This window comes from Octopus sinensis, linkage group LG1, assembly GCF_006345805.1.
Source record: "Octopus sinensis linkage group LG1, ASM634580v1, whole genome shotgun sequence".
NCBI classification, from domain to species: Eukaryota; Metazoa; Mollusca; class Cephalopoda; order Octopoda; family Octopodidae; genus Octopus; species Octopus sinensis.
In genome coordinates, this window is record NC_042997.1 from 11,082,729 (window position 1) to 11,096,022 (window position 13,294).

Here is a 13,294-nt window from a genome sequence, read left to right on the forward strand (position 1 = left end):
AAAAATTGGAAATTTTACCGGTGAGTGTGTTTTATTATAAGGCACAAAAAGAAAATGACTCTCCCCAGACACAACAGAATATGCTTCAACACACGAACTCATATAAAGAATCTTGCAAACCACTAGAAATTAAAGCCTAAAAGAAAAGGTACTGAAAAATAACAAGGTTCACTGTAAACAAGTTGTAAAGAGAAAATTGTTGAAAAAAATTTTGTACTTGTAAAGAGCTTAAAAATAAATTACATAAGCTAAATGTCTTCTGTTTAAAAGCTCAGAGTATGGAAAGTTGAAATGAAACAAAACAACTTGAATAGTGTTTAAAAAACATTTATTTCGCATTTATGTATTCTTTTATGGAAGATATTTCCTTGGAAGCTTTTGTTATTTTGTAATTTTTTAAAAATTGAAATGAGGTTAAACAACTGTATCAGTTTACAAACAGACAACTTAACATTGATTTGAACAATTAAAATGGTCAACATACACTAGAATTAATAATTATTTAAACATAATTATTATACATTAGCAGAACTATTGTAAATATAGCAAAACAGCATAAGTTCATGTTAATCAGTTAATATTAATTTTGCTAGTAACTTATAAATAAATTAATAAATAAACTAATTGATATTATCCCCAACACCTCTATGGCTTGTAATCAGTATTGGAACAGTGTAGTTCACACTTCAATAAGAACTTTATAATGCATCATGTTATATCAGTGGTATATACTATCATGACAAGCAGAGCATGTTACATTAAACATTGAATGTTAGTTGTAAGATGTCAAGCCATGTTAATTGCCATACTAACAATACAGTAACATGCCAGGCCATACTAGTTGTCATATCAATAACAACGCACATAACAAACAACAGAACATCGAACCATACTAGTTAACATGTTGATAAATCTTGTTTCAGGAAAACCCATACCAGTAGTTAACATATCATCATAACAAACCATAAACTTTTCAATTATATTACTTGGCATAAGCATAACATATAGAATATCAAACCATACTGCTCGACAAGTCAATGATTAATCTTGCAGTTAGTCAAAACTATATTGAGCAACATATCAATAACAAACCCTATAACAGGTCAAATTCACATTAGTCTTGTGTCAATAACAAACTCTATAACACCTCAAATCATATTAACTGACTTTCCAGTGATAATAACAAGCTATATTGAAGTTGCAATTGCAGCAATTGAGAAATCATTGATTAAATTTAAAACACTTCCCTAAATCTGTAAATTTGAAGATCACATAGCTTACATACATACATACATGCAACGGTGGGAGTTTAACGCAATTAACATTAGAGCCAAAACCTGAATGGTTTAACTGTTGTGCGTTGAGCACACCCAATCGTGTGTGTGTGTGTGTATATATATTTGTTCCTTGATATAAAAATTTAAAAAGAAGTGAAAATATAATTGCTCTAAGAACTTAATTAGCACAAGTGGTATAAATATATATCACAAGTGGTATATATACTTCCATATAAGTAAGTCGTTAGTTTCCAATAATAACATCAATATTGATATTCTGCTGTAGAATCTCAGCAATGTTACAACCATAACAACCTTTAACTTTTTGGTTAGTCATAAAATTAAAAAAATGAACAAAAAATGCTAATTAGGCATTAATTAAATAATTTCTCTGAAAATATATATGGATATAGTTTAGATTAAACAAGTATAAATTGATTGTTTAATCCTTTTTATCACTGCATTATGCTTTCTTAAAATAATAAAGCTGCCTGCTTGTATAATTTGTGTGTGTAAAAGGTGACAGACAGGAAGACAAACTTTGGTAAATCAACAATGAAGTAGGTGTTAGGAAGAGCATTTGGTTGTAAAATTCTGCATAAAAAAAGTTCATCTCTGAACTTAAAAAAAAAAAAGATCCTTAATGTTTACCAAAAAATAAAACTCCTTTAAAAGAAGTTAAAAAAAATTCATTTGCAAGTTATAAATAAAGCTACCATTGTTATAGTTTGAAATCACATGATAATTTATATTTTTCAAAGCTGAATTTATTCTTGAAATTTATAAGTAATAACGTGGAAGAATATTTTAAGCTATGATAATGCTGCAGGGGAGATAATATTTCTATTTAATATTCTTCTAGTTCTTCTTCTTCAGGATAAATATCTTCTGTATCAAATCCAACTTCTTCATAATCTTTTTCCAATGAAGCCAGATCTTCTCTTGCTTCTGAAAATTCTCCTTCTTCCATACCTTCACCAACATACCAATGAACAAATGCACGTTTAGCATACATGAGGTCAAACTTAAAATCTAGCCTGGCCCAAGCTTCAGCAATGGCTGTTGTGTTACTTAAAAGACACACTGCTCGTGGTACTTGAGCCAAATCTCCACCAGGCACTGCTGTTGGTGGTTGATAATTGATACCAACTTTATATCCAGTTGGACACCAGTCAACAAATTGTATAGACCTTTTGGTTTTAATTGTAGCAATAGCCGCATTGACATCTTTTGGTACTACGTCTCCACGATATAACATGCAACAAGCCATGTATTTTCCATGACGTGGATCACATTTAACCATCTGGTTAGATGGCTCAAAGCATGCATTGGCAATCTCTGAAACTGTCAACTGTTCGTGATTAGCTTTCTCAACAGATAAGATTGGAGCATAAGTTACCAATGGAAAGTGAATTCTTGGATAAGGTACAAGGTTGGTTTGGAATTCAGTTAAATCTACATTAAGGGCTCCATCGAACCGTAATGAGGCTGTGATGGAACTGACTACTTGAGCAATCAATCGGTTTAGATTGGTATAGCTTGGACGATCAATGTCTAAATTACGCCTACATATATCATAGATGGCTTCATTGTCAACCATAAATGAACAATCGGAATGTTCTAGTGTAGTATGAGTTGTCAGAATAGAGTTATATGGCTCAACAACAGCAGTAGCAATTTGTGGAGCTGGGTAAATGGAAAATTCTAATTTAGATTTCTTACCATAATCTACGCTGAGACGTTCCATTAATAAAGAAGTAAAACCACTACCAGTGCCACCACCAAAGCTATGGAAAATCAAAAATCCTTGCAGACCATTACATTGGTCGGTCAGTTTGCGAATCCTCTCTAATACTGAATCCACAATTTCTTTACCAATCGTATAATGTCCTCTGGCATAGTTGTTAGCAGCATCTTCCTTTCCTGTTATCAATTGCTCAGGATGAAATAAGTGGGAATACTTGCCAGTTCGGACTTCATCTGTGAAAATAAAATAAAATAAAATAGTAGTTTCAAAAGTCATTTCATGGGTTTCTCCCACTTCTGCTTCCCCTTAGTCTCCCTTTCTCCTCAATCACCCACCCTCTCTTTCTGACACATTTTCACTCTCATGATATGAATGGTGCATTGTCTATGAACCTAAGCTTATGAATATATGTATGTAAGCATGTGGAAAAGGGAGACCCAGGAAGACATAGGACAAAGCATTGAAGGCTGATCACAAGACGTTGAGCCTTACAGAAGAGGTGACAAAGACAGAGATGATTGACATTTTGCTGTGCTCAAGAAGACCTGTCCATTACAATAAAAATGATATCCTAAAACCACTTGGTTATTCTAGTACATGCAAGACCCTGTCCCCACTCCTCTCTCTCTTCTCTCTAACACATCAAACACCCCACCAGCACTACCACCACCACTATCACCATTTTCATCCCTCTTATATCATTGGTAATACTTGGCTGTTGTACTTACTTGAGAGCAGAATTGGCACACGTATTACAGCCAATCCTCTGTAATGGTCGGCCCCACACCCCCAGAACCACTTCTATACTTTCAACCACTGCTCTCCCCCTCTCTCTCTCCTTCTCTCCCTCTCTCCTTCTCTCCCTCTCTCCTTCTCTCTCTCCTTCTCTCTCTTTCTCTCTCTCTCTCTCTGTGTCTCTGTCTGTCTGTGTGTGTCTCTCACTCTCTCTGCTATACTCTATTCTAAACAACTCTTGTCTGCTATCATTCTCAATGCCCCTCCCCCATATCTACCATCTTATGTATCCCTATATCTTCCACTCCACTACTTCTACACCTCTCACATCATCCCACTATATTCTGCTCTATCCTTCTTCCTGAGTTACTCCTATGCCTCCCAAATTACACCTCTACATACTTGTGTTTCCCATCATCTGCACCCTCACCCTTGTTCATAATTTACTACATTAATCTCGACCTCCAACTGTTTACTCTTCTCTCACTCTCACACATTAACAAAAGCTTCCATTCTCTCATCCTCTCCCATGACCCACTCACCATGTCCTCTTTTATGCTCACCTTGTTCCTTGACAATTTGCTGTAACATCCCATCACTATCTTCCTTTTATCTCCTTAAGCCATGCATCTCCTCTATAGCAAGATGCTTGTGCTTCTCCCTCTATCATACTTTAGCCTTTCAGCATCTGGCATAAAGCCACCCACCTCCACCTTCCCCTCCCAAATCCTTCATCTTAAGAGTAGGAGCTTTTTTCCATTTCCTTTTTCTCTCTTCTTTTCTGTCTTATAGGTTACATGACAATCCCATTAGTGTTGTTGACACAAAATTTTAAAAAAGCACCCAGTACACCCTGTAAAGTGGTTGGCATAACATTGGAACTTGATGCAGCCTGTAGCTCTCAAATAGTGAGAGTCAAATCATCCAATGCATGCTAGCATGGAAAGTGGGCATTAAATGATGATGTTGTTGATGGTGGTGGTGGTGGCAGTGGTGGTGGTGGTGGTGGTGGTGGTGGTGGTGGTGGTTGTGGCGGTGGTGGTGGCAGCGGTGGTGGTGGTGGTGGTGGTGATGATGATGATGAAATATGCTTTACATGCATGAATATATCTATTTTGCCAATTGTAAATTACTAATGATTACCACAAGGCTTTTGATTCCTTTCTCCTACTACAAGTAGAAATTTCAATTCAGTAAGCATTTTTGCATGACATTCAGCATATTAACACCTACATGATGTATCTTTATCCATGCCATTGGTTTATCCAAGTCATTTCCTTTAGCTCAATTGTAATTATTATTATGAAAATTACTTCTGGCCAAAAGTCTTCATAACACTTTTTCTCTATGTAAAAACTATTGTCTTTTGATCATGCAGCTTCATACTGGCTGTGTTCTGCTGATGAGGTGCAATAAGACTGAAACATTTCATGTCATTACTGCCCCTGCTAACAACAATCAGATTATCTCTAACGCACGAGGATTAAATTTCTCAGAATGAATTCTAAATATTCTTGAAACTATGTTTCCTTATGTGTCATAAGCAATTGTAGCCTGATTTGTTTTCAATCTCCAACTAAGACAGAAATTTCAATTCATTAAGAATTGTTCATGTACGTCATTCAGTATTCCAACATTCACATGATTTGTTGGCAGAGCAAAAAGCTGGCCTCCGTTCCAATGGAACGTAAAAAACACCATTCAAGCGTGATCGTTACCTGCATCGCCTTACTGGCACTTGTGCCAGTGGCATGTGAAAAAACATTCGAGCGAGGTCATTGCCAGTGCCACTGGACTGGCTCCTGTGCAGGTGGCACATAAAAAGCACCATTTGAGCGTGGCCGTTGCCAGTACCACCTGACTGGCCCTCGTGCCAGTGGCACGTAAAAACACCCACTACACTCTCGGAGTGGTTGGCGTTAGGAAGGGCATCCAGCTGTAGAAACTCTGCCAGATCAGATTGGAGTCTGTTGCAACCATCTGGTTCACCAGACCTCAGTCAAATCATCCAACTCATGCTAAGCATGGAAAGCGGATGTTAAACGATGATGATGATATACATGTCACAACTTGTTATGGCATACAGTTTGTCTTGTATGACTCTTATTTGTACATAAGATGTTGGAACTGCTCAAAGGACTTGATAATTGGTGAAAATTTATATTTTCTTGAATAAAACAAACTATCTGAAACTTTGAGATCTATTCTGGAAATACAGTTTTACTTAATGGTTAGAATTGTTTTAAAACTGTAAAAACTCTTTGATGAATATATAAAATAAGACAGAATAATAAATATAGTTTGATTCACCAGCATGATGCAGCATACTCCAAACTTTGACCGCATTGACATATTGTTTCACTCTGCTCTTCAGAACTAGATGGTCTCTAACCATGTGCACCCTGGTCCACCCAGGTCCACTAGACTTATTATTGACATTTGTCTCTCCTCTTTACATCACTCATATTGCATTTATTCTCTGTGCCTTACAACAGATGCTCCAAACTTTCTTTTCAGAGTGTCATCCTCTGAAATATACATCATTTGCATCAACTTTACTGGTTTTAGATGGTCTTCAAAGGCCATGTACCTGCTTCTTCCCCCAGACCAAATCATTGCAAAAAAAGTAAAAATTCGATTTTCTGTTCCATTGTGCCTTTGATTTCATGTAGGAAAAGGCAACCAGTAGCCATACTAATGTATCTTCTCAATAGACTACACTATTGTAAGAAAGAAGAGGCAGCCAGTATCAACCAGTTCTGTACATAAATATCTGTTTATGTTTCATTATAAACTTATAAAGCACATGTATGGCTAAGTTGACAGAACACCAGACAATCAGCTGAAAGACTGACATTTCATGTCCTACACCTGTGTTGTGGCTTCAAACAAAACATTCAACTCTCAAGTAGCCCAGTCTACTTAGTTTCACTAAACGACAGTGTAAACACTGGAAAACTCATAAGAGCTTTATTAGTTTGTAGTGCAAAATTCAACACTGTCTATGGGTATGGGAGTACAGCTTGAAAAAAAAGGCATGCTCTGCTAAGCTGATTTGGACATACTACATGAAGATATAGTGTTCAGTGAACTATTAGGTTATGAGATTCACTGTGTAACTTTATAGAGTGGAACCCAGTTACAAAGAAAGCAATATATATATATATATATATATATATATATATATGGCGTTAGGAAGGGCATCCAGCTGTAGAAACATTGCCAGATAAGACTGGAGCCTGGTGCAGCCTTCTGGCTTCCCAGATCCCCGGTCGAACCGTCCAACCCATGCTAGCATGGAGAACGGACGTTAAACGATGATGATGATGATGATGATATATGATGATATATATATATATATATACTGAACAAATCGCCCCCGAAATTTGGGGGGAGGGGGCCAGTCAATTAGATCGACCCCAGTATGCAACTGGTACTTTATTGACCCCGAAAGGATGAAAGGCAAAGTTGACCTTGACGGAATTTGAACTCAGGATGTAAAGACAGACAAAATACTGCTAAGCATTTTGCTCGGTGTGCTAACATTTCTGCCAGCTTACCGCCTTCTCATTCAAGTCACATTGCTAGGTAGAGTACAGTTGACAATAAATTAGGTCAGTATCTGATGCTATGAAAGTAGGGTAAAGGAAGAAGCTGAGGAGTTGGAAAAGGACAAGGAGGAGAAAGTAGTGACGATAATGAAAATGTTAATGATGACATGGCCATAGCAATGAGAAGATGCTGCAGATAATAATAATAATAATAATAATAATAATAATAAAAATTATAATAATAATAACAACAACAATAATAATAACTGCCCTGATGCAGTACCAGGCAGTGGCTCTCATGGCTCCTGATCTTAACTGATTGGAAGTGTTACCATGTATATTGTTTTGTCTTGGTATAAAAGATGGGCTAGAGCAAATATTCTGTTCAATACCACAGATTTGCTTGTCAGTTGTTTGACCGTAACCAGTTGAGCATGTCCCTTAGTGGCTGACAACATGTGCATCTCTGATCACGACCAGAAGTAGTGGGGGAGCATCATAGCCGTGTGTTGAGAGGGATTCTTTTGGGTTTGAATAATTCACCTCTGGAAACACGGGTGATTCGTTCATCATCCTTAAACAACCCTTATTCGGGGACATTTTGAGCGGGATGGATTACTCGACCAGAAGATTATTCTAACTGGGCCCTACCTGCAAGGTCATGTGCTGTTTATCTTGATATGAGATCACCATGTCGTGCACATATGGTCGTGATGCATGTGCCTGGTGTACCTTTATCAGACGGGTAGTCATGATGGGTATATTGGGCTTCATATATTTTACCTCAGTGTCACTTTGATGGCATGTACTGCTCTCTCACATAATAATAATAATAATATAATAATAATAATAATAATAAAGGGACAGAACAAAGACCAATACTTACCAATTACAGTAGGTTCCAAATCTATGAATATGGCACGAGGTACATGCATTTTTTTCTCTGTTTCACAAAAGAAAGTGTTACAAGAGTCATCTGTATTCTCAGCATTTTGTTCTTCAGACTTTTTCCCATCAGGTTCAATCCCGTGCTCCAGACAATACAACTCCCAGCATGAGTTGCCCATTTGCACACCAGCCTGTCCAACATGGATGCTGATACATTCTCGCTAGAAAATGAAACGACAAAAATTATAATTTAAGAACATGAAATGGAAGATATTCTAGTTTAAGTATACTTTCAATTTAAGTACATTAGTTTCATGTCCCTTACAGGATTACCATATAATTTTGTTTGATTATTCACTGGTGGCTAGCAATAATGAATAATGGTAATACAAAATTGAATGTAAATGTACGTAGAATTACCATATCTCAACAGACACTGCATTTATTATTTGATTTATCTTTTATCGTTTATCTGTTTCAATCATTAGGCTGTGGCCATGCTGGGGCACTGCCTCGAAGAACTTTTACCTGAATGACTTAATCCCAAAACTTTCTTTTTTTTTTTTAGCCTGGTACTTATTCTCATTTTGCCCAACCACTAAGTTATGGGGATATAAACTTACCAACACTGGTTGTCAAGCGGTGGTGAGAGACAAACACAGAAACAAAGACACACACACATATATAGGACAAGCTTCTTTCAGTTTCTGTCTACTAAATCCACTTACAAGGCTTTGGTTAGCCCGGTCTGGGAATCGAAACCGCGATTCTACAACTGCGAGTCTGCTGTCCTAACCATCGGACCATTGCGCCTCCACACTTTTGCTAGAAATAAAAGCAATAAATCTATTGCTGGCAGATTCAGAGACATTATCTCTTTTTAGTATATGACTGACTGTTGCATATTTCTATAGATTGGAATAGATGTCCATAAACATAAAAATGCTGAAGCAAGAAGCCATACCAGGTTCCATAGTCTGTTTTGGCATGGTTTCTACAGCTGGATGCCCTTCTTAATGCCAGCCACTATACAGAGTGTGCTGATTGTTTTTATGTGGCACTAGCACCAGTGCTTTTTTTACATGGCACCATCACCAGTGCTTTCTTCTTGGCACCAGCACTGACAACACCCCCCTCAACAGGCAGTGGGAAGTAGTATTGAGGGAGCATGGCTTTGTGCCTATTGAGAGATTTAAGGTACAGAGGGAACAGATATAGGTGACTTGCTGCAGAGTAGATACATGGCTATCCCAGTTTCAAAACACAGAGTCCATGAATAGAGACCTTGGAAACATCCTTTGTTTCCTTCAACAGCATGACTTACACTTGAACAACAAAACTAAACCCTTCAAACTTGCTCCAAATTCTAGGCTTCACAACCTCTGAAGATTTCTGATAGCAAAACTACATCCAAAACTAGTATTCCACTATAAAGCCTGGAAATAATTCAGCTCTGATCAGTTGCCAACTCTCAGCAAAGCTTACATTCAACCTTAGAATTATAGAGTATTACTTAAATATCTGGGGAAGTCCAGCTACACCTCTTCTCTACATAAATATCTAGTAATTATATATTTAATGTTAATATCTGAAATGATCTGATCAAAATGTTTCCAATGAATTATTAAAGCAACTAAACCAGGCTTCCAGACATGTGATTTCTCTGTCTCACTTTTACACACACTTGTGTGTGTGTATGTGTATATATATGTGTGCATACACATACACACACTCACACACACAAACACACATATATATATCTCTCTATATATAAACGGCAGTTTGTCTGTGTGTGTTTCTGTGTGTCTGTTAGGTTGTACCCTCACCCTGACCACGGCTTTCAACCGATTCTGATGAAACTTGACACACACATAGCCCAATGTCATAATTCAAAACTAACGCAGCGAAAATTTTGAAAAGTTCCCCCAGTTCTGAAATAAATCGATAAATTCGACATGGGGTCGAGAATCAGAAACACAAACCACAGACTGTCTAGGGGACGCAACTCCACCTTTTTAACTCTCAAAATAAATTTACCATAATTTTTTCCATTTTTTTGCTATTTTTTGGCTATAACTCTCTAAAAATGCTTTATAGTTATTTCCCTTACAAACCCGAGCAACGCTGGGCAATACTGCTAGTATATATATATATACATACACACATGTGCAAGTGTATGTGTATATATGTATATGTATATATATATATAGTCTCTCTCTCTTTACTCTTTTACTCGTTTCAGTCATTTGACTGCGGCGATGCTTGAGCACCGCCTTTAGTCAAGCAACTCGACCCCGGGACTTATTCTTTGTAAGCCTAGTACTTATTCTATCGGTCTCTTTTGCCGAACCGCTAAGTGACGGGGACGTAAACACACCAGCATCGGTTGTCAAGCAATTCTAGGGGGACAAACACGGACACACACATACATATATATATACATATATACGACAGGCTTCTTTCAGTTTCCGCCTACCAAATCCACTCACAAGGCATTGGTCGGCCCGGGGCTATAGCAGAAGACACTTGCCCAAGATGCCACGCAGTGGGACTGAACCCGGAACCATGTGGTTGGTTTGCAAGCTACTTACCACACAGCCACTCCTGCACCTATTAATGTTTGTTTTTATGTAAAGTTATATAAAAAAAAGACAATTGAACTTTAAATTTAAGGACTACTAGATACTTTTTAGAAGAGTGTCATATTCATTAATTGACAGTGAACCCAAGGTTTTGGCTTGCAAGCTGTCAATAGAGTGTCGGGTAGTGGCTAGGAAACTTTCAACAGTTTGCACCTTCATCTTGTACTGTTGGAGCATCAGTTTGTATATCCATAGCTTTCTGCAGCCAATACCAATGCTGATGAAGATTATTCTCCATTGCTTTCCTCCATCTTTTGTAAAAAGCTTCAATGGTTAGCTTAAATCCTGAGACAAGAGCTGCAAGCACAGAGGTTGCAATGAAAGTAAGAAACAGTTTAAAAAAGAACTGACATGACACTTATGAATGTCCATGCTTATACATTGCTTTTGTATTCTTGAACATTTGTAATTTTTATTCCTTTTCCTTCCACCCTGCTCTTTTTTCTTCTTCTTTTTTTAACTTTTGTTATTTTCTTTTGTTTCTTTTTGTATCTTTGTGTTTACCTATATCTTTATTTTTTGTTGTTGTTTAATTTTGGTACACGTCAAATTCTTCAGTTTCATTTTTTCCCTCTTTAATGTTTTAATGCCCCAAACTTTTCTATTATCGCACTTCTGCTACACAATGGCTTGGCTGGATGTTGCATTGACAGTCTGTCGAAGGGGAGGAAAAACAAAGTAAAATTAATTAAAAAGTTTTGAGCCATGGAGTGGCGCAGGAGTGGCTGTGTGGTAAGTAGCTTGCTAACCAACCACATGGTTCCGGGTTCAGTCCCACTGCATGGCATCTTGGACAAGTGTCTTCTGCTATAGCCCCAGGCCGACCAATGCCTTGTGAGTGAATTTGGTAGATGGAAACTGAAAAAAGCCTGTCGTATATATGTATATATATATATGTATGTGTGTGTGTGTGTGTTTGTGTGTCTGTGTTTGTCCCCCTGGCATTGCTTGACAACCGATGCTGGTGTGTTTACGTCCCCGTCACTTAGCGGTTCGGCAAAAGAGACCGATAGAATAAGTACTAGGCTTCCAAAGAATAAGTCCCGGGGTCGATTTGCTCGACTAAAGGCAGTGCTCCAGCAAATGACTGAAACAAGTAAAAGAGTAAAAGAGTAAAGAGTATGTGACGAGTAACCAGGAGACCAACATGGTTAAACAATTTTGTCACACCCTACCAGCTTTTGTCCTCTCGCTTCCTACCTCCTCCATCACATTCTAGGGAAGTTAATTCGCATCCCCCCCCCTATTTCTCCCCAACCCCTTCCACCATCAGATTCGGCTGGTATTAGGCCTGATCATCCCTTTATTCACCCTACAACTCCCATAATAGCCAGTCTACCGCCATCACCTCCTGCACCCCCAGCCAAACCCCACTGCCAGTATTAACACTCTTCATCCAGCTTTCCTCTCTACCTCCATCACTAACCTTCCCCACCTCCCCTTATTCATCCCAACACTCCTGTTATAGCTAGCCTGCCTGCATCACCTCCTGCACCCCAATCGAATCCCACCACCAGAGTTAATGTTGTTCACTCAGCTACCCCCTCTACCGCCAGTCCCATCCTTCCCCCCCCCCCTCACCATCTGATCCTAATTCTAATGCTGACCCCAATGATAGTGCCATTTCATCTCCAAGCTGTGTTCTATGCACCCGTACAAGTTGCTATTTGAAGACCATCAAATACCACTTGTGTAGTCTAAGTTACCACCGGAGCTGCCTTGGCATAACTAAGGTTCAAGTCAATAATTTTTCTAACTGGACATGCAACTAATGTCACTTCAGCTCTGACATCCTTAGTAGGACAGAACCTTGCTCTGAAGTCCACCCACCTCTAACCCTAACCCTAAAACAGATTGAAATGCAATAGATCGATACTAGGGTCATAATTATGGGTGACAATTTCATATGACACCACTAGAAAAAACTACCGTTCAAACCGAAAGGATCCTGAAAATAAAATAGTTGTATAAAATAACACGTTTAGAAGGAGTGTGAAATAACATGGCTTCAGCCATAACCATTTTGGTTTTCAGGGCTTTTAGCAGACTTCTTTCTGCTGCAAGTACTCAGCCCACATCTCCGCTCTGAGGATAACTCAGTTATTTGATGTTTGGCTTCGCAAGCTCTGTACAGAATAATGGATGCTCTGTGTTTTTCATTCTGTAACTAAGGTATTAATGATGATAATGGTAATGAAAGCTGTGAAATAAAAGAAACAGGAGAATAACAGAGAATACCATATTCATTTTACGACCCTTTACAAAATCCGACGATTACGACTTTACCTTTCATCCTTCGGCAAAATCGGTAAGTCATATAATCGTATTGACCTGTGCTAATGTTCATTCACCGTGGATTATGGCATTGAGTCAAAGATAAAAATTATTGATCATGATGATGGTGCAAGGGAAGCAACTGTAAAAGATTATGTATTACAATTATTTCCCTTACAC

At 38.0% G+C, this 13,294-nt stretch overlaps 1 protein-coding gene across 1 annotated transcript in view; it reads right to left on the reverse strand.

The window, feature by feature from the left end:
* Nucleotides 1-311: 311 nt before the first annotated feature.
* The window catches only part of LOC115218774 (tubulin alpha-8 chain-like), a 42,198-nt gene continuing 29,215 nt past the window's right edge, over nt 312-13,294 (reverse strand). Inside the window, exons 2-3 of the mRNA XM_029788705.2 lie at nt 8,197-8,419; nt 312-3,257 (exon numbers count right to left, since the gene is read on the reverse strand). Of these exons, the coding sequence (XP_029644565.1) occupies nt 2,125-3,257; nt 8,197-8,419 (1,356 nt within the window). The 3' untranslated portion in view covers nt 312-2,124. The remainder of the gene's footprint in view (nt 3,258-8,196; nt 8,420-13,294) is intronic.